Genomic DNA, 22,124 nt, shown 5'->3' on the forward strand with positions numbered 1-22,124 from the left:
ATAACACTGCATCCTCTGGACCTTTACATTTTAGATACACCATGCCACACTGAGCATGGAATGTCGCACTTGGATCCTTAAAGCTCTTGTTAAGGTAACACTGTAGTGGAAGATCCTGAGATACTGGGAAAAGGGCGGTGAATGGGTTAGTAAACGCACCTGTATGACTGCCCGCTGTTGGTGGTCTGGCCCGGCGCAGGTACATGCCTTTCCGGAGACCCCATGAGCCCAGATTCCACCGAGGAACGCCAGCAATCTGAATCTGTGGCTGATGGAGAAAGAGTAGCAGACGTCACACACAAGGCTCACACGTGGCTGACATCATTAACACACACACGCCATGCCGAGGGGACCTGAGAGATGCTCATTTTCACAGGGACATGCAAAGTGCTCTAGGAGGAGACGAGCTGTGTGGTTGCGCTACGTGTGGAAACTGAACGCCAATAGCTGCTAATAGAACAGAAGTCTGTGAGACAAACATGAAACAGGCACAAATCTAACACACACACACTGTTTTTACTGTCAGGTTATACTAATCCAGCCTGTTACCAAAGATATCAAAATACTCAAACAATTTTGCTTCCAAATGCAGTAGGTAGTTCTGTCGCCTCACAGCAAGAAGTTCGCTGGTTCGAGCCTCGGCTGGGTTAGTTGGCGTTTCTGTGTGGAGTTTGCATGTTCTTCCTGCATTCGAGTGTGTTTCCTCCGGGTGCTCCGGTTTCCCCAAAGACATGTGGTACAGGTGAATTGGGTAAGCTAAATTGTCCATAGTGTATGAGTGTGAACGAGTGTGTATGGGTGTTTCCCAGAGATGGGTTGCGGCTGGAAGGGCTTCTGCTGCGTAAAAACATATGCTGGATAAATTGGCGGTTCAATCCGCTGTGGCGACCCCAGATTAATAAAGGGACTAAGCCAAAAAGAGAATGAAGAGAATAAATGAATGGATGTTAGTATCAGTATTGTTAGTTTTTAGGACATCTATAAACTAGTGTGCTATAAAACAGTGACAGAATTCGTGTTTAGAAGATATAAAACTGATATAATAGGGTATATACAGAATTTTTAAAGTTGAATTTAATACCTTTTACTACCTTTTTTAATACCTTCAAAAAATAAAAAATGTAATACGAGCACAAATTAGAGCTGCAACCGTAGTGGTGTAAATGAAATATCTTTCCAAATGGAATATTATATTGCAGATAACTTTCTAGTACCTTAAGTCTGGTTTATACTTCTGCGTCATGTGTTTGGCGTGACCCACGGTGCATGCAATGTGCGTAGCTGTGCATTTAAGCTTCTGCGAGTTGTTTCTGTTGTTCTGCAATAACCCTTGCAAAATGCTAACGTTAGTTGGCAGTGAGGTGTTATTGTTCCTCTGTGTCTAGTTTCTTCGCTGGTGTTTTGTTTTTTCTGAACGATTCCTTAATGTTCAAGTGGCTTAAACTCGCTCATTTTGAGACAGGAACCGGCGGATGTGCAACAACTTTAACCATGAGGTAAACACAAAAACAAAACTTTCCTTCCGGAGCTCCTTCACGGGACTCCACACTTGTAAGCAATCGCTCCATCTGGCTCGCGCGGCTCTTGGTCCCGCTCGTCAGCGCTACCAAGCCGACCAATCACAGAGCTTGTGCTACGCGTCGTTGCGACGTGTAGTTACATTTTTTAAGAGGTGCGCGTCAGCGGCGCCGACTGCCAGGGCGAGAGGCTATGCGTCCACGCGTAGGCTGCGCTGTAGCATGCGCGTGCGCTTGACGCAGAAGTATAAATCAGTCTATATAATAGATTACCTTTGTGGTTTTTGTTGGCTTATAAATGACACAGAATATAGCACACACAGATCGGATTTGAATCAGTACCAGCTGGCTGATACTCGATCCAGCAAAAATATGCAAAAATTCTCAGCAGCACACATTCTGTGTGTCAGGGCTCGAAATTTACTTTTTTTACTTGGTAGCACCGGTGATCCCAACTTCAAATATTTAGAAGCACCAGAAAAAATTTAGAAGCACCCACCAAAAATCTCTCTGCAATAACTTACTAACAAAGTCATCTGAAATGGCAAAGAAAGCGTTCTTGCAGGACTCCCAGAGTTCATAAAGATTCTTTGGATTCATCTTCAATTCCTCCTCCTTCATGCTCAATAATGTTCATATCTGGTGACTGGGCTGGCCAGCACCTTGACCTTCTTTGCTTTCAGGAGCTTTGATGTGGAGGCTGAAGTATGAGAAGGAGCGCTATCCTGCTGAAGAATTTGCCCTCTCTTGTGGTTTGTAATGTAATGGGCAGCACAAATGTCTTGATACCTCAGGCTGTTGATGTTGATCATCCACTCTGCAGATCTCTCGCATGCCCCAATACTGAATGGAACCCCAAACCATGATTTTTCCTTCACCAAACTTGACTGATTTCTGTAAGAATCTTGGGGCCATGCGAGTCTTCTGCAGTATTTGTGATGATTGGGATGCAGTTCAACAGAGGATTCATCAGGAAAATCCACCTTCTGACACTTTTACAAATGATCAACCAGAAGTCAAGGTATTATTTGTTGCTCTTACAGCTGGGATCAATGACAAGACTTTTATCAGGTAGTGTATAAACAGTTAGAATCACCAAAACTCTATTTTTAAATATGCCTCAAATTTTCACAAAAAGATAAAAAAATAAACAAAAACACAGAATAAACTGCACAAGCAACATCTTTTACAGTAGGCACACTAAAACCCAGGTTTCCCGAGTGAAGCACTTTATATCTTATTTGGCCTGCCGCTGTTCTTGGATGCCATTACTCTTAGTCAAACACTGGCCTGAGGGCAATGAAAACCACATCAAAGTGATTTCATCAGTCTGTGCATTTACAACGGAAGTGAGAGCTCCACGGCCCAGTCTACGCTGAGAGCATCGGAAATTAAATCAACTCAAAGAAAAAAGTCCAGATTTATTAAAAATGGAACTGTGATCTCATCCTTGCGAAACAAAGACAACACAAAAAGACAGTAAAATGGCATTATGAGATGTTTATCTTTCAGGAGGATGACATGCTAGAGCTTATATAAAGATCAGCAGATACCCAGAGTTTGGTGGATGGACTCAGCAGTGCTGGGACGGCTGCCGGTGCGAGTCGCTGGACGGGAACTGAAGCGAGAGTCTTCGCTTCTCTGTCGGGTAACAGGGTAGACTCCCTCACCACCGGCTCTGTGGAGACATGTACATTAAAGTACACATGAAATCAAAACTAATCATATTGAATTTGATAGCTCACATTGCTAGTTTTGCGGTGAACAATTCATCTGTGTGTGTCATTACGAAAAAGAAATGTTTTCCCATGTGTTCTTTAATTGAAATCTGAAAATGCACTTCCTGTTTGTTTTGAGTTAAATTCTCAGATTAGGTCGGTTTGAGGTATTGGGCGGGGCTAACACACGTAACCACGCCCCTTCAGCTGTCAGTTTTGACAACAAACAGAAATGGTGAGGAGGAGGAGTCTGTTAGGATGTAACATCTCTGCCCAAACCCTTTCCCCATCTTTCTGAATGAAACGCCTACCTCACTACATCCAATTGACTCGCAGTAGGAAAAAACAAGCCACACCCACTGCTTACTCATTTAATATTTTGTTTCTCTAGAAACTGCGTCACAATACAGAAAAAGAACAACAAAACAACGATTGCAGCTTGTGGTTCATGTGGACTTTAACATTTCTGACATGGCTGTAAAAACTCTCTATGAATGGAAATAAGTTGCATTATGCTTTAGTTCTTGGGGAACCACACTCTTGGTTAGTTCCTATACACTCAAAAAAATGTTTTACTGCTGCTTGTTCAAACTACTTATTTAAAATAAGCTGAAACAAAACAATTATTCCAATTCTTTGGCTAATTTATTTGTTTTATGTTCATTCATTTTCTTTTCGGCTTAGTCCCTTTATTAATCTGGGGTCGCCACAGAGGAATGACACACCAACATATCCATCATATGTTTTACCCAACGGAAGCCCTTTCAGCTGCAACCCATCACCAGGAAACACCCATTCATTCACACACATACACTACGGACAATTTTGTTTATCCAATTCTCCTATAGCGAATGTCTTTGGACTTGTGGGGGAAACCGGAGCACCTGGAGGAAACCCACACCAACACGGGGAGAACATGCAAACTCCACACTGAAACACCAACTGACCCATCTGAGGCTCAAACCACCGACCTTTTTGCTGTGAGGCGATCGTGCTACCCACTGCGCCACCGTGCAGCCCTGTTTTATGTTCAGTTCACTTAAATTTGTAAACCATTAAGTTAACATAAGCGATTTGTCTTGGGACAACATGAAGGAGTTGTGTTGGTCAAACTACTGTAACTACCTGGTTAGGGGATTTGTAGTTCCCGGCATGGGATTGAACTAGGAGAGGGAAATGTTGACAGAAAATGTAATCTTAAGTGTTTAAAGTTAACAGAAAGACTTGTTAGAGATTAATCTGCACTTTAGTTTGAATGTTTCATGTAATGCTTTGAGATTTGAGATTACCACCTTGCAGAAGCATGCACGCTTTGGGTGTTGGCAGCTTAATTAGCAAAAATGCAGTTTGTTGCTTTGCTCAGTGAGCAATAACTGTCCTAAAGAGTTCTGAGATAATAGCCTTTCTGATAATGTCTGAGGCTCAGACACACTCTCGCAGTTCAAAACTAGATTAAAGACCTATCTGTTTAATAAAGTACACTCAGTGCATCACTTAGCGGTATGATACATGAATGTGCTACATACAGGTTTCTGCATCTCGTTTATACACACTTTGAACAGCAGCAACGCTAAATATTCTCTTTATTCTCTCTTTTTCCACTTGGGGATACTCATCCCGAGGCCCTCAGACTACGCAGCACCACTGATTCGATCTAAGACCAGCGACGATGATCCCAAGGTTTCCATAATGCTGGACCAGGCCGTATCCTGAGCAGCTGCTGTGGTGGTTATGGAGGAGTGAAGAGCATGAGACTAATTCCTGTGACGCTCCAGGGACAGACGAGTCTTCGCTGAGGTCCAGCTTCTCCAGCGCCTAGACAGCAGCTCTGCACAAGACATTTGGCCAGTGGAGAAATGATCATGCCCAACTGAGCCTGGTTTCTCTCGAGGTTTTTTAATTCTTCACTTTCGCCAAATGGTGAAGTTTTTTCCTCTCCGCTGTCGTCACTGGCTTGCATGGTTCGGGATCTGTAAAGCTGCGCATCGATGGATTTGCTCTTCAGTGTTTGGACTCTCAGCAGTGAATATTAAACCACACTGAACTGAGCTAAACTGTTTCAATTTACTATAATCCTCTATGTGAAGCTGCTTTGACACAATCTACATTGTAAAAGCGCTATATAAATAAAGGTGAATTGAATTGAAATCTGCTGCAACGACCCCTGAAATTGAGACTAAGCCGAAGGAAAATGAATGAACGAACGAATGATTTATGTTGGGATGACATGAAGGGATTGTGTGGAACCCAGCATTTATTACAGTGAAGAAGCATCTGTTTTATTAAATTCATAATGTCATTTATGAGTTATGCTCATGCTCCTGGCTAATGATCAACATATTATCATTTTCAATTCTCATGCTTGATGACTTGGCAGATTACGCTGTCAGAAATGTCGAGCGGCAGGAAGTTTGTTTTTTAAAGCACGTCCGGTATAACATCAAAGGAATATTTCACCCAAAAACTATAATTCTGTCATCTCATTCATTTTCTTTCATTCAGCATAGTCCCTTATTTATCAGGAGTCGCCACAGCGGAATGAACCACCAACTATTCCAGCATATGTTTTACACAGCGGATGCCCTTCCCGCTGCAACCCAGCACTGGGAAACACACATTCACACGCTTTCATACGCTCGATTTTGTTCATGCAATTCCCCTATAGCGCATGTGTTTGGACTGTGGGGGAAACCGGAGCACCCGGAGGAAACCCACACTAACACGGGGAGAACGTGCAAACTCCACACAGAAACGCCAACTAACCCAGTCGATACTTGAACCAGTGATCTTCTTGCTGTGAGGCGACAGTGCTAACCACTGAGCCACCGTGCCATCTTTTTTCCTCTTTCAAAGTATTTGTTTTTCCTACTATGGAGTGATTTCATGTTTTGTCTTTCATCAGAATCTTCTTTGGTGTTCAACAGAAACTCATAAAGACTTGGACCCACTTGAGGGAGAGTAAATAGTGAGTAAACTTTTATTTTCAGGTACTCTATCCCTTTAATGTTGTCTTCTTGTGGTTAAATGAATGAATATGAGAGCTGTGTAAATATAGAGTACAGTTCCGTGTTTATTGCAACATGAGGAAACCCGGAGGCTAAATACAGATCAAAATAACTCTGCGGCTCTGAGTAATCTGTAAATGTTACCGTATTCGTGACCACAGTAGACATCTCCTATGACATATGATGATGTGTGTTTATTTTATAACTATTATTAATAATCAGTCGGGGTAGCACTGTCGCCTCACAGCAAGAAGGTCACTGGTTCGAGTCCTGGCTGGGCCAGTTGGCATTTCTGTGTGGAGTTTGCATGTTCCTGTGTTGGCGTGGGTTTCCTCCGGGTGCCCCGGTTTCCTCCACAGTCCAAACACATGCACTATAGGGGAATTGATGAACTAAATTGACCGTAGTGTATGTGTGTGAATGTGAATGGGTGTTTCCCTGTACTGGGATGTGGTTTGAATGATATCCGCTGTGTAAAACATATGCCGGAATAGTTGGAGGTTCATTCCGCTGTGGTGACCCCTGATAAATAAGGGACTAAGCCGAAGGAAAATGAATGAATCAGCCAATCACAATGCAGCAACCGCACGCATTTAGACAAGCAGAGGTGATCAAGAGCTCGAACTAGGCATCAGAACAGAGAAGGTGATGATTTAAGAGACTTTATCACAATTCTTATTATTTTATAGGGTTTTTTTTACTCAAAAAGTGACTCAAATAATCAACTGATGTCTAAAGAAGACCATCTCTAAACTGATTCGATCCAAGATCAGCGACGATGATCCCAAGGTTTCCATAATCTTGGACCAGGCCGTATCCTGAGCAGCTGCTGTGGTGGTCATGGAGGAGTAGAGAGCATGAGACTCATTTCTGTGGCGCCTAGACTGCAGCTCTACACAAGACGTTTGGCCAGTGGAGAAATGGTTGTGCCCAACTGAGCCTGGTTTCTCTCGAGGTTTTTTAATTATTCACTTTAGCTAATTGGTGAAGTTTTTTCCTCGCCGCTGTCGCCACTGGCTTGCATGGTTGGGGACCTATAGAGCTGCGCATCGATGGATTACTAGAATAGTTGGCGGTTCATTCCGCTGTGGTAACCCCCTGATAAATAAGGGACTAAGCCGAAGGAAAATGAATGAATCAGCCAATCACAATGCAGCAACCGCACGCTTTTAGACAAGCAGAGGTGATCAAGAGCTCAAACTAGGCATCAGAACAGAGAAGGTGATGATTTAAGAGACTTTATTACAATTCTTATTATTTTATAGTTTTTTTTTACTCAAATAATCAACTGATGTCAAAAGAAGACCATCTCTAAACACAAAACACATCAAACCTTGAGGAAGAACGAGAAGAATAGGTGGAAGAGCAGGCTTGTGAAACTCCTCTCAGATAAGAACAGCAAACCGAAGCTAAAATTCAGACGAACCACTAAAACTGCTTGTTCTGACTGTTAAAAAGCAAATAGATACACGTTGAGCACATCCAGATGGAGTTTATGTGCATGTAGTGTTACTTTATTAAATCTGCTAGTGTGCTCCCTTGTCAGAAACCCAAACCTGTTTGATATTTTTACTCCTACAAATGAAAGTGTTGTCATGCTAATTTGGGGATTATGATCGACACCATAAACAAAGCGACTCTCCCCTACAGCAGTACATATATGTGTGTCTGTATTCATCACCAGCCTTGTCACGAAGTCAATAGTTCTGCCCTTAAGTCAAATAGTGTGTTAATGTGCAAGCAGGATATGCAAGACACCGTCCTCAGCTCAAGAGATCCTCATTGTTTCTGCTCAAGTGTGTGGATCAGTGATGGAAATGACTGCGGACAATCGCTTGCGTGACTCTCATGGATTTGACCTTAGGATTTTGAAATATTGTCAATAGGAAAAAACCAAACAAAAAGCACTTGTGTAATTGTGTCCTTGAAGAGACTATAATGTATCCTAGTCTTTCCTTTATGGAGATAATACACCATCATCTCATATTTATATTTGCAGTAGGTCAAGCACAGAAATGCACTGATGGTTACAGTCTGTGTTTCTACGCATTTATTTGCTGTTTAACAGTCAGAACAAGCTGTTTTGGTGGTTCGTCTGAATTTTAGCTTCAGTTTGCTGTTCTTATCAGAGAGGAGTTTCACAAGTCCGCTCTTCCTCCCCTTCTTCTTCTTCAAGATCTTTTTATTTTATTTTTATGAACAGTTTGAGCAGTTTCAGAAATATCAGCAGCAGCTTTTTCACCACGGCGCATCACATTATTTACTATTTGCTGCAGACAGACACCAAATGGATCTACTGGTGTGCGCAAACTCATAGAAAAGACGTGGCACGACATCTCTTAAGTTAAATAAGTAAGTTAGTTAAGTAAGTTAAAAAGTCATTTAAATAAGTTAAGTAGTTTGCAGCAGATCAAGCCACAGAAATGCACTGATGGTTTTAGTCTGTATTTGTTTACTGTATATATATATTATATCTTTAAGTAAAAATGAAACGCCCTTCCTCCATTCCACTTACAGACACTAGGATTTTTTGGGGGGTGCTAAACACTTTAGAGGGGGTGTTAAAACTAATTCATTTTGATGGCTTTTTTTTTTAATAAACAGGCTTGGAAAGGCTATTTTACTTGTTTTGCTACAGTTAGTGTAATTTTTAATGCCAACTACCAAATAAATATAAATGAATACAATTTTATGATTGCACAGACCTTAACTTATTAACTTACTTATTTAACTTACTCATTTAACATTCTTAATTCACTTATTTAACTTAATTAACTTATTTAACTAGCTTATTTAACTTAATTAACTTATTTAACTAACTTATTTAACTTAATTAACTTATTTAACTAACTTATTTAACTTCATTAACTAATTTAACCAACTTATTTAACTTCATTAACTCATTTAACTAACTTATTTAACTTTATCAACCTACTCATTTAACTGAATTAACTTACTCATTTAACTTATTTAACATAATTAACTTACATATTTAACTTAATTAACTTATCTTAATTAACTTATTTAACAAAATTAACTTATTTAACTTACTCATTTAACAAAATTAACTTATTTAACTTACTTATTTACCATAATTAACTTATTTAACTAACTTATTTAACTTAATTAACTTATTTAACTAACTTATTTAACTTAATTAACTTATTTAACTAACTTATTTAACTTCATTAACTTATTTAACTAGCTTATTTAACTTAATTAGCTTACTCATTAAACTTATTTTCCTTTTTTTTCTTATTTAACTTATTTATGTAGAAATGTGTGTAATGTGTAGGAAAAGTCTCTTTTGTATAGATTAACTTTGAATTGTGTCAAACTTTAGCTTGAAATCAAAATCGACAGTTTGTTGTTTTAGTAGAGCAGATTGATAAGCTTTTTTTGCTCTTTATCATCACTTAGCAAAGTACAGTTTATGTAAGAGAAGCAGAATTGGGCACATGATGAAATGATGGGCTTATCAGTTTGCAAGTTTTCTTTGCAGTGTGTAAGTGTAAATGAGATTAGAACTGTGTTGCATTGGTCAAAACAGATGTATTAATAGATAGTACCCCTGAAATATTTCCTTACCATTTCCTCACTCTCTAACTTGTATGAAATACTGTATTCTGCTGAACACAATGAAAATATACTGAAAAATGTTGAAAAAAGCAGCCATTGACATCCGTAGTCCAAAAATACTATGGAAGTCAGTAAACGCCCAACCCCCCCCCCCCCCCCCCCCCCCCCCCCCCAAAGCGTTATTCACTATATTTTCCTTTGAGAAAGCAACTCAAACAGGTTTGTGACAAGTGGAGGATGAAAAACCTGTTCCTTTAACACCCATAGATTTTTACACCAAATATTGAGGTACTTACATGGTGTTTTTGTGGGAGCTGGGCGTAACGGGTCGCTGGAGGGGCTCGTCGATGCTGCGAGATGATGGAGGACATGATCTTCTCTTCGTCTTCATCATGTTGGTCATGATCTAAAAAGCACCACAGAGAAAACTTATCACACAGAATCAACAAAATATGCCCCCAACATAAATCCCAAGATAGAACAAACAAGATTTTGAAAGTGGCATAATGGGAACATTGTCTTCTTACGTGGCCTCACATAACTAATAGATACATTGGTGGCTCCTAAACATTTTTTTTTCCAGGAGACCCCAATTCCTACATCCAAAATTCACATCTGTGCATATGTGTTTGTGTGGGTGTGCAGTTCTTATATACTATACATCTAGGATTTGTGGGGATAAAATATGAACACATGAAGATAGTGTAAAATGTTTTTGTATTGTTCTCTGATGAGTCCACCTTCACTGTCTTTCCCACATCCGTGAGAGTTACGGTGTGGAGAGGCCCCAAAGAAGAGTAGTACCCAGACTGTTGACACCCAAAGTGAAGCATGGGGGTAGATCAGTGATGGTTTGTGCTGCAATTTCATGGCATTCCCTAGGCCTAATACTTATGCTAGATGGGCTCGTCACTGCCAAGCACTACTGAACCATTCTGGAGGACCATGTGCACCCAACGGGTCAAACATTGTATCCTGAAGGCGGTGCAGTGTATCAGGATAATATTGCACCAATACACAAAGTAAGACTGGTGACAGAGTGGTTTGATGAACATAAAAAAGTGAAGTTGAACATCTTCCATGGCCTGCACAGTCACCCGATCTAAATATTATTGAGCCACTTTGGGGTGTTTTGGAGGAGCGAGTCAGGAAATGTTTTCCTCCACCAGCATCACATAGTGACCTGGACACTATTCTGCGAAAAGTATGGCTCAAAGTACCTCTGACCACTGTGCAGGACTTGTATCTATCATTGCCAAGATGAATTGATGCTGTATTGGTTGCAAAGGAGGCCCTACACCATACTAATGAGTCTTTATGATCAAAAACCAGGCTTTTCACTTTCATTGTCCAACCCTTGTAAATGTTCAATGCACATTTATGCACCATGTCATATCACGTAGCTCTTACTGTGATTCCTGTGGTTATAAATTAGCATATAAAAGCATTACTGGAGAATATTTTGCACTTAACTAAACTACAATTGAACTTATTGAATCAATGCACTCTATTGCACCACTAAAACAGGCTCTTATATTTACCAATCGCACGACTTAATCAACAACCCCCTTATTTCTGTCTTCAAATCATACAAGCAGAGTGTTGGATTACCCCTAGGTACTCGGTTGTGAGCAGGGATTCTCCGCTGAGCTCTTTTGGCTGAGGCTGCAGGACTTCTTCTTTATCAAGGTCCGCCTCCATGACGTCTTCCTGTTAACATGAATCACAGCCAGATCAAACGACTGCCGCACAGATCTTTTGAAAGCCGCCAAAGCCAATAAAATGCAACAGATAAACGGATTACAGGAAATCAAAAGTCATGCAGAGCAACAGTGAATTAACCTCGTCGTCATCATCATCTTCATCCTCTTCATCGTCTGATTCAGGCTCTTGTTCAGGGATGTTCGCTGTGAACAGCAGAATCACAAATGGAAGAATTATTGAAATGATCAACCAGAAACAAAGTATGGCATTGGTCGTCATTTATTAAGAGTATCTAGTGACATTTTACTTGAAGGGGTGTTCATAAGACTGTCATGAAACCTTTATAATCAGTGTTAAATTTTAAGACCATCATGAATGAACTTTCAGACTGTTACAGTACTTTATTTGTTATGGCCAGTGGAATTGTTTTTACTTGCTCTTTTAAAGTTAACATTCAGTTATTTCTTAGCCACATATTTTAAATAAAGTGTCAAGACATAAAACGACAAATTTTCTAAACTATAATAAACTAAATGTCAAGAGTTCCCACTTAGATATGCTTAGTGTTAATAGCAGGTTTGGCATGCTGTCCCGGGAGAGAACCCTGAGCTCTGAGATACTTGAGCCCATATATCTGAGATCAGGTAGGTTTCGAGAGCTCCCCCTTAGAAAAGGGAGGAAAAGGAGGAGATGGAGTGCAAGGGGGATTCTTCCAAAATGAAGATAGAACAGTAGTGAGAAAACGATCTATTTATTGTAAGCTTGGATCACTCTGATTGGATTATTACTGATTACAGATGAGCAGCCAGTCTTGCTCAATCATATCACATGCTCCTATCGAAATAAGTTTTTAAAGCTTCACTTATTCACAACAAACATTCATGCAGAAACACAAGGAGAACTTTTAAACAAATGTTATTTTAAGCATGTAAGGAAGATAATTAAACCATATTGGTAAATAAAGTAATGGTGTATTCACACCAGACAAAGATGAAGTGCCAAGAACGAGAGATTTACATGTTAAGTCAATGTAAAGATGCAAACAGACATCCTGTGGCGCTATTCGCACAAATGAGGTGGTGTGAATAGCTGTTTCTATCCACACATTTTGGATTTGTGCATAAAAAAAACGATTGACGGAAAAGCAAAGATGTGCATAAATGTTGAAAATGCGCATTAAAAACGTATGAGCATAACTGAGCAGGATAAACTTTTAATTCAATAAGAAAAGATGCGCATAAACTACGATGGAAACACTTTTATTGAATTCCAGTATGCGCATGAAAAAAGTCATGTGATTATAAGAGATCATGTGATGATAAAACTGTAGAACATCTGAAATGCTGTTTTGGTTATTTTAAACCACCTTAACCATTTCAGTATTAGTGTTATTATATTATTAATCACCTCCAGAACCGCGTCTCACACTTTCAAACGCCACCACGTGTTCATCGCATGTTGCCATTTGTTTTCTGAAATGCAAGTCGTTTAATTAATAAGATTGACGCAGCTTCTCCGACCACAGCAAATTCCGTCTTTACTGTTGATATTTTCTCTTTGACTCATTGGATGGAAACGTTGCTTTATTCGAACGTCTTTTATGCGATAATCCAGTTTTGCGCATTAATTTAATTCGCATTTTTTGATGGAAACATAGCTACTGATGAAATTCATGCCGCATTTTGCGTTTAGCAGTGCTTAACGCACAAATCCCTGGAGTTGAAAAATCAAAACTTTAGCAGACATTCGTTCTGCGTTAACCAATCAGAGGCTTGCTCTTGTAGGGGTATGATTATGACGTAGTGCCTGTTGCTGGTGTCCCGAGGGGAAATCCTCCTGCCCACAAGAATGAAATTCGAATTATGTGAATTTGATGCGCAAATGAAGCGAGTGAAATCAAAATGTTCACGCATCTATTTACACGCAGATAGTGTGATTTATTCTCGCAAGCCGCGTCTGGTATGAAAGCACCATTAATACGTTTTTTTTCTTTAGATAGATTTTTGATGGTAGCGACTGAGTAGCTTTACAAGGACAAAGGAAAATTAAGACCTGTTTAAAAGTATTTAAGACATACAACCACATATTTCAGTGCATTTAGTTTCGTTTTTGAAATTTAGACCCCGCGGACACCCTGGAATTAGATTTTATGCATGCTTATGACAACTGTTATTGTCATCCACTCAGTTAGGACATTTTAAATGCTAACATGACATTGTCTCTTATGACAACTGTTATTGTCATCCACTCAGTTAGGACATTTTAAATGCTAACATGACATTGTCTCTTATGACAACTTGACATAAATACATGACAACCTCATGGCAACTTCACATTACCACGATAACAAAACTTGTCAGAAATCTGTCATAAACATGATCTTCACGAGGCCATTACAAATGTGCCATGAATTTTATGACACTGTCATTAATATATCTATTTTTGACCTACTACAGTGGTACAAGCTGAATTTGTCGTTAAAATGTCAATAAATATTAATGACGCTCTTAAAAATGATTAATTTGAGTAATTAATGAGGCATTTTAATGACAAATACAGTTTGCTTCACTGAAAATGTAATCAGAAAAATATTCCTCATGTTACAATGGCTTCATGGCAATCATGTGATGTGTTTGTTTTGGTCAAGTTGTCATAAACAATGTCACCTTCACATTTAAAATGACATAACTGAGTGAATGACACTTAATAACAGCTTTCATAAGCATAAATAAAATCTCATTCACATTTTGAATATAAAGGTTTCATGACAGTCTTATGAACTCTCCCTTATGTAAAGTGTTACAAAGTAATATTTATTATTTATTGTCCAAGAAAATCTTGACAACTAACAATTTCAGAAAGCAAATGTTAATCAACCATCATAAAAGCACCATAAAGTCATCGACTATTAATACTCTATGTCATGTCATGTGGACTGATGGAGTTTATGACACTTTTATGATGCTTTTCCCCCATCTGAAGCTGATAGCCCTGCCCTCCTTCACTTTCATTATATTGGAAACGGTGACCAAGATGAAGTTCAGGAAACCTTATGTGCTCTGCAGAAGAGAAACTTGGGTCACACTTTATTTTAAGGTACAACTCCAGCTATTAATAAAACAATTAACTATTACTTTTAGATAAAAAAACTCCTAATTTGCTGCTTATTAAAGGGGAACTATTATGCAAAATCACTTTCTTAAGGGGTTTAAACACAGTTGTGTGGCTGCAGTGTGTGAATATAACCAGCTTCTAGCAGTAAACATTAATTAAGTGTATTTTTATAGTCACACTTGATAAAATCAGTCTGCTGAATCACTTTGATTGACATTCTCCCTTTGTACGTGTCATCAGAGGGGGGAAAACACACACACACGCACAACTCCCTTCAGATTCATCAACAGACAAGATCGCGTTCATCAAATTTGCTTAAACCAAGCATTCTAAAGTATGGCTATATTGTACAAGCAAGCAATCTGACACCGCAACCTGAAGCAGACGCTTTACAAAAGTTGCGTTTAAGGAAGGAAACACATCAAACTAATGAAACATTTGAGGGCTCATGGAATAATAGCCGAGGAATGTGCGGTCTTTGACAGCTTGCGACATCCTCTGCCACATTCAGAGTACATTTACATGGACACCAATACTCCGATTTTAATATGATTAAGATAATACTCTAATTAAGAGTCTACCATGTAAGCAGCGATTTTTGATTACTTTAAAGGAGCACTGAGTCACGAAATGCGGAGGTTTTTGTTTCCACTAAGCATGTGATATCAAATTCCATTAAAACAAAAGTCGAAAGATTAAAAATGAAACATGAAATTAGATGAAACTCTGGAGGAAACGCTGGACAGCCTGGTGATGCGACATTAATTATTTCATACTGAAACTTTCCTTCTAAAAGTCCTTCCTTGGTCTTATTCATATTTCTTTGCACGTTGATCACACGTCGGCCACAACAGGAAATAAAAAACTTCAACTGCGTTAATTGTGTTAATGTTTTTTACGCATTCAAATATTTCAAATTAATCGCATGCATTAACGTGCTAATTTTGACAGCACTAACAATAAGATTATACTTTATAATGACAAATAAACAGTTATTATCTTAATAATAAGCAGGTAATAAGTCAGCAGTGAATAGTGAGAATTAGTACTTCATCTAAACTGTTAAAACTTTATATGGGTTGATGAATGATTATTTCCATTTTAAATTCTGGGAGCTTATTATTATTTGTTTGGGTCTTACCTGAGTTGAGCTGTTTGATGATGAATTCGATTTGCCTGTTGAGTTCAGGGTTTTCTTCTTTGTTGTAACAGCGTAAGATCTCCTCCATACTCTATAAAAACAAGACGCTTGCATTATTACTTTTCTGCAAACAACGATACATTCATTCATTTGTTCATTTTCCTTCAGCTTAGTCCCTTATTTATCACACATCGAAATGAACCGTCTACTATTCTGGCATATGTTTTACGCAGCGGATGCCCTTCCAGCTGCAACCCAGTACTGGGAAACGTCCATACACTCTCACATTCATACACACACACCTATAGTGCATGTGTTTGGACTGTGGGGGAAACCGGAGCACCTGGAGTAAACCCACGCCAACACGGGGAGAACATGCGAACTCCACACAGAAATGCCAACTGGCCAAGCCATAAGTCGAACCAGCGACCTTGTGCTAACCACTGAGCCACCGTGCCGCCCACTGGGATACATTATTTTGTTACTTTCATTACTTCTATGCACAATCCATATGTATTTTTATATTGATATTCCAGTCTTCAGTGTCACATGATCCTTCAGAGATGCTAATTTGTTTCTCAAGAAACACTTCTGGCTGTTCTTAGAGCAAGCAGAATGATAGTTAATTGATACGCTTTTTGTAGCATAAAAATGTCTTTAGAGGCACTTTAGGACAACTTAATGCATGAATAAAACTATTATTTTGTAAGAACATGTATGTTTAGAATGTAAAATATGTGTATGTAGGATCATATGTAACAATGTTTGATAATATACAATTAGTTCATTTAATTTTGCCTATTAACTTCTGAACCTTCACCCCAATTTTTGAGTTCACACTTAAAATTTATAAATGCATATTATATATAGTTTGTCAATGCAAATGGACATGGCTTCATGAATGGATGAATAAATAAATAAATAAATAAATAAATAAAATTAAAATATTGACTGAAATAAAATAAATGAAAATATCAAATAAAAATTTTTTAAATTAAATTTAATTAAATGAATTGAAATATATATAAAAAAAAATAAATAAAATAAATAAATAAAATAAATTAAATTAAAAATAAAATTAAATAAACAAATAAAATGAAAAATAAATTAAATTAATTAAAATATTAAATAAATAAATAAATAGATAAATAAATAAATAAATAAATAAATAAATAAATAAAATTAATTTAAATATTAAATGAAATAAAATAAATAAAAATATACAATTTTAAAATTTGTATTAAATTAAATTAATTTAATTGAAATATAAAATAAATAAAATAAATGAAATAAATAAAATAAATAAATAAAATTAATAAAATTAAAAAAACAAATCAAATTAAAAATAAATAAAATTAAATAAATAAATAAATAAAATGATAGTCAACTAATTAAACTTTTTTAATCTACTCCCTTTGCTTGATCAGATATCAGCGTTTAGCCTTGAAAGGTTTGAATCATATCACTCCTTTCACATCTTGTACTTTTATTGCTGACAGAAGACTGGAGTTCAGGCATGAATGCTGATGTTGCATAACTGTAACTGTGAATGAAGCTGTTAAACACGTACCATCTGTTTGGCTTCCTCTCGTATCTCTGGCACAGACAGGATGCTGTATAATGCTCCATTCACATAATACCGAATCTAAAAATCACACACAAAAACACAAACATGATTTTCACATTTCTTTATGTCATCTTTGCATTTAAAATGTCATAACTGAGCAAATGACACTTAATGAGCATGCATAAAATCTCATTCACATTCATGACATGATTATAAATGTTTCATGTAATTTACCAAGTAATTTTTATTATTTATTGTCCAAGAAAATCTTTACAAGTGACATATTCCATTCACTTAATACCGAATCTAAAAATCACACACACAAAAAAACACTAACATAAGCAGCTCAGAAAATGACTGTGAACAAATAATTAAAATTACAATTAAAAAATAAAAATAATTAAAATTACAATTAAAAAATATCCATAATATATATGTATAAGTTTATTTAATGTATTTGCAGAGAGAGCAAGAGAGTTCTGTTGATTTACAGTAAATTTAAAATAAAAATGGTCTATATATCTAGAAAACTGACATTTTAGACAACAACATGGGAATGTTTTAACTTCAGAACTGTTATGAAATCAATATTTGGTGAAATAACACTGATTTTTAGTTACAACAAATAAAAACTTATAAAAACAAACAAAACTTTTTTGGGAAAAAAAATAATTTTTGAAGATGAAAAAACGCCTAAAAGAAACCTATTAATGGGATTAATTAAGGGACTAATGTTAAATAAAGAAAATAAATCATTTATTATAGAATAAAACAAATATCAACATTTTGCTCAAATCTATACCCTACTGAGTCCTGCAAATCCTGCAAAAAGGTACATTTTAGAAGGTAATTTTAATATTTATACAGGCAAATTTAGCAAAAATAAATAAATAAATAAAGTTTATACTAGTTTACTTTAAAGCCTTATTAAAACCTTAGGGGGAATTTATTCTGACATGTATGGTGCTTATATATGTATACATACACTCACTCTACTTTATTAGGTACTCCTGTCCAACTGCTCATTAACGCATATTTCTAATCAACCAATCATGGGTCAACAACATGAAAGCATGGATCCATCCTGCCTTGTATCAACGGTTCAGGCTGCTGCTGGTGGTGTAATGGTGTGGGGCATATTTTCTAGGCACACTTTGTGCCCATTAGTACCAATTGAGCATTGTGTCAACGCCACAGCCTATCTGAGTATTGTTGCTGACTATGTCCATCCCTTTATGACCACAGTGTACACATCTTCTGATGGCTACTTCCAGCAGGATAACGCACCATGTCATAAAGCGTGAATCATCTCAGACTGGTTTCTTGTACATGACAATGAGTTCACTGTACTCAAATGGCCTCCACTGTCACCATATCTCAATCCAATAGAGCACATTGGGATGTGGTGGAATGGGAGATTTGCATCATGGTTGTGCAGCCGACAAATCTGCAGCAACTGCGTGATGCTATCTTGTCAATATGGAGCAAAATCTCTGAGGAATATTTTCAGTGCCTTGCTGAATCTATGCCACGAAGGATTAAGGCAGTTCTGAATGCAAAAGGGGGTCCAACTCGGTACTAGTAAGGTGTACCTAACAAAGTGGCCAGTGAGTGTATATACATTACAAACACAATTGACACACGTAAAACAATAATAATACCTTAAAAGCAGTTACACACACAGAAAAATAAAACAAATGTGAATAATAAAATGCAAATAAATCAATAAATAAAACGGCATAAATAATACTAACAGATTAATATTAGTAATAGCTGACTGATTCCACAGAGCAAATGAATTAAATATAATAGTTTTAGAATAAAACACTTAAATACAATAGGCGTAGTCTTCACTCTCCATTTCAAAAGCCTCAAAAAAGGGAGTGAAATGTTCAAGGTACGCTTGGCAAGGCAAACGTTTTAATCCAAAGTTGACAAAAGCGTTCATATTTGAGAAGCGTGTGACGTAAAAAAAAAAAAAGCTAATTGACACCTTTGGGTTTTGGCTAATCAGAAAGGCGGTGAGCAAACACAAATAAACACTCCCCTGTTTGAGCAATTATCCATTTACCTCATGGTTCTCGTGTCCCAGGAGCTCCGTCAGGACTTTCAAGACGTACTTGGCCTCCTCTGCGCACCTTTTCTTTCCTGAAACATGAGTGGCGGAACACAAACATTGCATTTGCTCGGTACACATCTCCATTTGCCTGAGCAAATAAAGTGGAAAGAAGCTAAACAAAGGGTGATGAATGAACAATGCGTGATGGTTGTGTGATTTCGGGATGTCACCTTCAGTGCGCAGGCAGAGGTTCATGAGGAGGGAAATGGCATATTCCAGAGTGTAGTCCGACAGACAGTCTGAATCATTCAGCTCTTTGACCAGCCAGCCAATCAGACCGTCTCTGATCATAGCAGACTGCTGCGCTCGCCTGCACACAGATATACAAACACTCTTTAGTTCTTGTGTGTTGTTTAAATTGACTATCCTTTCGTTATGTTGCTGGTGTCTGACTTCCATTATAAGAACTTTGTTTTGATCGCAAAGCTGTGACAGTATATAAACATATACAGTAGTCTGTGCACAAGTCCTAAGCACTATACCAGCTTTGTTGATCTAAGACTTTTGCACAATATATAATCAATCAGTCTCTTTATTAAAAACTAACAGAAAAATTAGGGAAAATGTACAAAAATAAACAACAGCACAAGTATTACATTCAACCAAAAGTCTTTGTTTAATGTGGCTTCCCTTGGCACGGTCTTGTTCTAATTGTCCAGACATTTTCTGAAATAATGCACTGTGTAATATCAGGTTTCTTTTAGCACCTTCCAGAGTTCTTCTTTAGGTTTAGAGTGTCTTATCTTTTATTTTTGTCCAGGTGATCTCATACAGCCTCAATAACATTCAGGTCTGGACCCTGTGGAGGCCATTTCATGGCTATCTGTGTTTGAACAGTTGTTTCTTTCTCCAAACAGGATTTCACTGCAATTAGAGGATCATTGTCATGCTGAAAATGAAAACTCTTACCACTGAAGTCCTTTCCAGAAGGAATGGCGTAATGGATTAAAGCCTATCTGTACTTTTCAACGTTCACAATTCCATCAATTCAGACAATATTGCTAACAAAACTGGTAGAAATGCAGCTCAAACTAGGACAAACAGCCTCTCTCCAAAAATGTCTTTCACATGTCTTAAACAATTAAACTAAAATAATTCCAACTCTAACCAACTCCCAAAATGTGTGTCAAGATAAGATTTGTAACCAAAATTCATTCCATTTGCTGAAACACAGGGGAGATTGGGGCCAAATTAAGCCTCAAAATCACATCAGAGTGGATGAAAACATCTCCAGCATGAGTGGGTCAAAATGCCTCGACACCGCTGTAAGATACTCATTGTAAGTTATTGAAATTCTATAACAATAATAATGATAATGATAAAAAATAGTCTAATTCTTTGCATTTTAAATATTCAGTTTTGAATATGTGAACTATCCCTCTAAATTTGACCAAACTAGATAAGAAATAAAAACTAACCAGGTGGAAATAAAACATGCTGTATGGATTCAGTGTCATAATTCAGAGCTCAGCCCATGGATATTGGTAAATTTAAAACAAAAACTGGTGTTTTGTGTGCATTTATGATTACTGGATGGACTTTGGGACCTTGAGAACAATATTATAAACAAAAAGATATTATTATTTTAACTTACCATCACACAATAAAACAAACACATTGATGAGTCGAGCTGTATACTGTCTGACAATCAAATTTTTTGCATTTTAAATATTCGGTTTTGTGCGAACTATCCCTTTAAATCTGACAAAAAATAAATAAATATCCTCAAACTTAAGTGAACTTGGGTTCTAGAGAAGGACAATAATCCAAATCCCACTAGCAAGTCCACTTCTTAATGCCTGAAGAAAAACAAAATGAAGACTTTGGAGTGGCCTAGTCAAAGCCCTGACCTAAATCCAATTGAGATGCCATAGCATGACCTTAAAAAGGCGGTTCATGATGAAAATCCCTCCACTGTGGCTGAATTACAACAATCGGTTATTACGTTTAGGGACAAACACTTTTTCACACCAGTGTAGATCACTTCACCAAGTTCTGTTCGCCAAAAATCTGTTCATGCTTCAATTCCGCCTGAAAAAATCTGTTAAGTCAGAGACAGATGTGACTCTGGAATAGCCAGACTAAAGAACGAACAAACAAACTGTAATATTTATTATGTAAATGTATTGGTTCACCAATTGCAAAGCTGCAAATTCAACTTCATGTAACCGGATAGGCCTGTGTTTTCAGTTTGTTATCGGGAATAACACACCTTCAAATGGTGATGTGAGAAAACAAACTAAGGTTTAAGGTGTAAGGTTTAACTACCACTTAAGAAATGGCATACCTGAGGCTGAGCTTCTGCAGCGCCGCCAGCACGTTCTCTCGAGTAACTGACTCTTTCTCTTCAGTCTTCAGACAGTCCAGCAGAAATGGCAGTAACGCTGGAATCTGAGACAGGTACAGGCGCCCTGAGTGTGAAATACACATATTAACCTGATGAAAACACTAGTTATGCGACATTTTTTTTGCACCAGAGTTGAACTAGGAAAGAGAAAATAGAGAAACAATAATGAATTTACCCAAAACGATTACGAATGTTTCAGGTTAAATAGTCAGATGTTTACTGTGTACCACAGAATAAATGTGTGTAATAAACTTTAACTCGTGAGAAAATATTCTGCCGTTGTGTAAAAACTTATTGAAAATACTTCATTTAA

General features: G+C 37.5%; 1 protein-coding gene across 2 annotated transcripts in view; it reads right to left on the minus strand.

Moving 5' to 3' along the window:
- The window catches only part of LOC130216300 (lisH domain-containing protein ARMC9), a 76,979-nt gene that overhangs the window by 12,412 nt on the left and 42,443 nt on the right, over positions 1 to 22,124 (minus strand). For both annotated transcript variants that reach the window (XM_056448199.1, XM_056448198.1), the window contains 10 exons: positions 21,752 to 21,875; positions 19,635 to 19,774; positions 19,417 to 19,493; positions 17,349 to 17,423; positions 15,779 to 15,869; positions 11,662 to 11,726; positions 11,431 to 11,529; positions 10,116 to 10,225; positions 3,071 to 3,195; positions 160 to 268 (listed from right to left, as the gene is read on the minus strand). In XM_056448199.1, coding sequence (XP_056304174.1) covers positions 160 to 268; positions 3,071 to 3,195; positions 10,116 to 10,225; positions 11,431 to 11,529; positions 11,662 to 11,726; positions 15,779 to 15,869; positions 17,349 to 17,423; positions 19,417 to 19,493; positions 19,635 to 19,774; positions 21,752 to 21,875 — 1,015 coding nt within the window. The remainder of the gene's footprint in view (positions 1 to 159; positions 269 to 3,070; positions 3,196 to 10,115; positions 10,226 to 11,430; positions 11,530 to 11,661; positions 11,727 to 15,778; positions 15,870 to 17,348; positions 17,424 to 19,416; positions 19,494 to 19,634; positions 19,775 to 21,751; positions 21,876 to 22,124) is intronic.

Source organism: Danio aesculapii, chromosome 22 (assembly GCF_903798145.1).
Source record: "Danio aesculapii chromosome 22, fDanAes4.1, whole genome shotgun sequence".
Classification (NCBI taxonomy): Eukaryota; Metazoa; Chordata; class Actinopteri; order Cypriniformes; family Danionidae; genus Danio; species Danio aesculapii.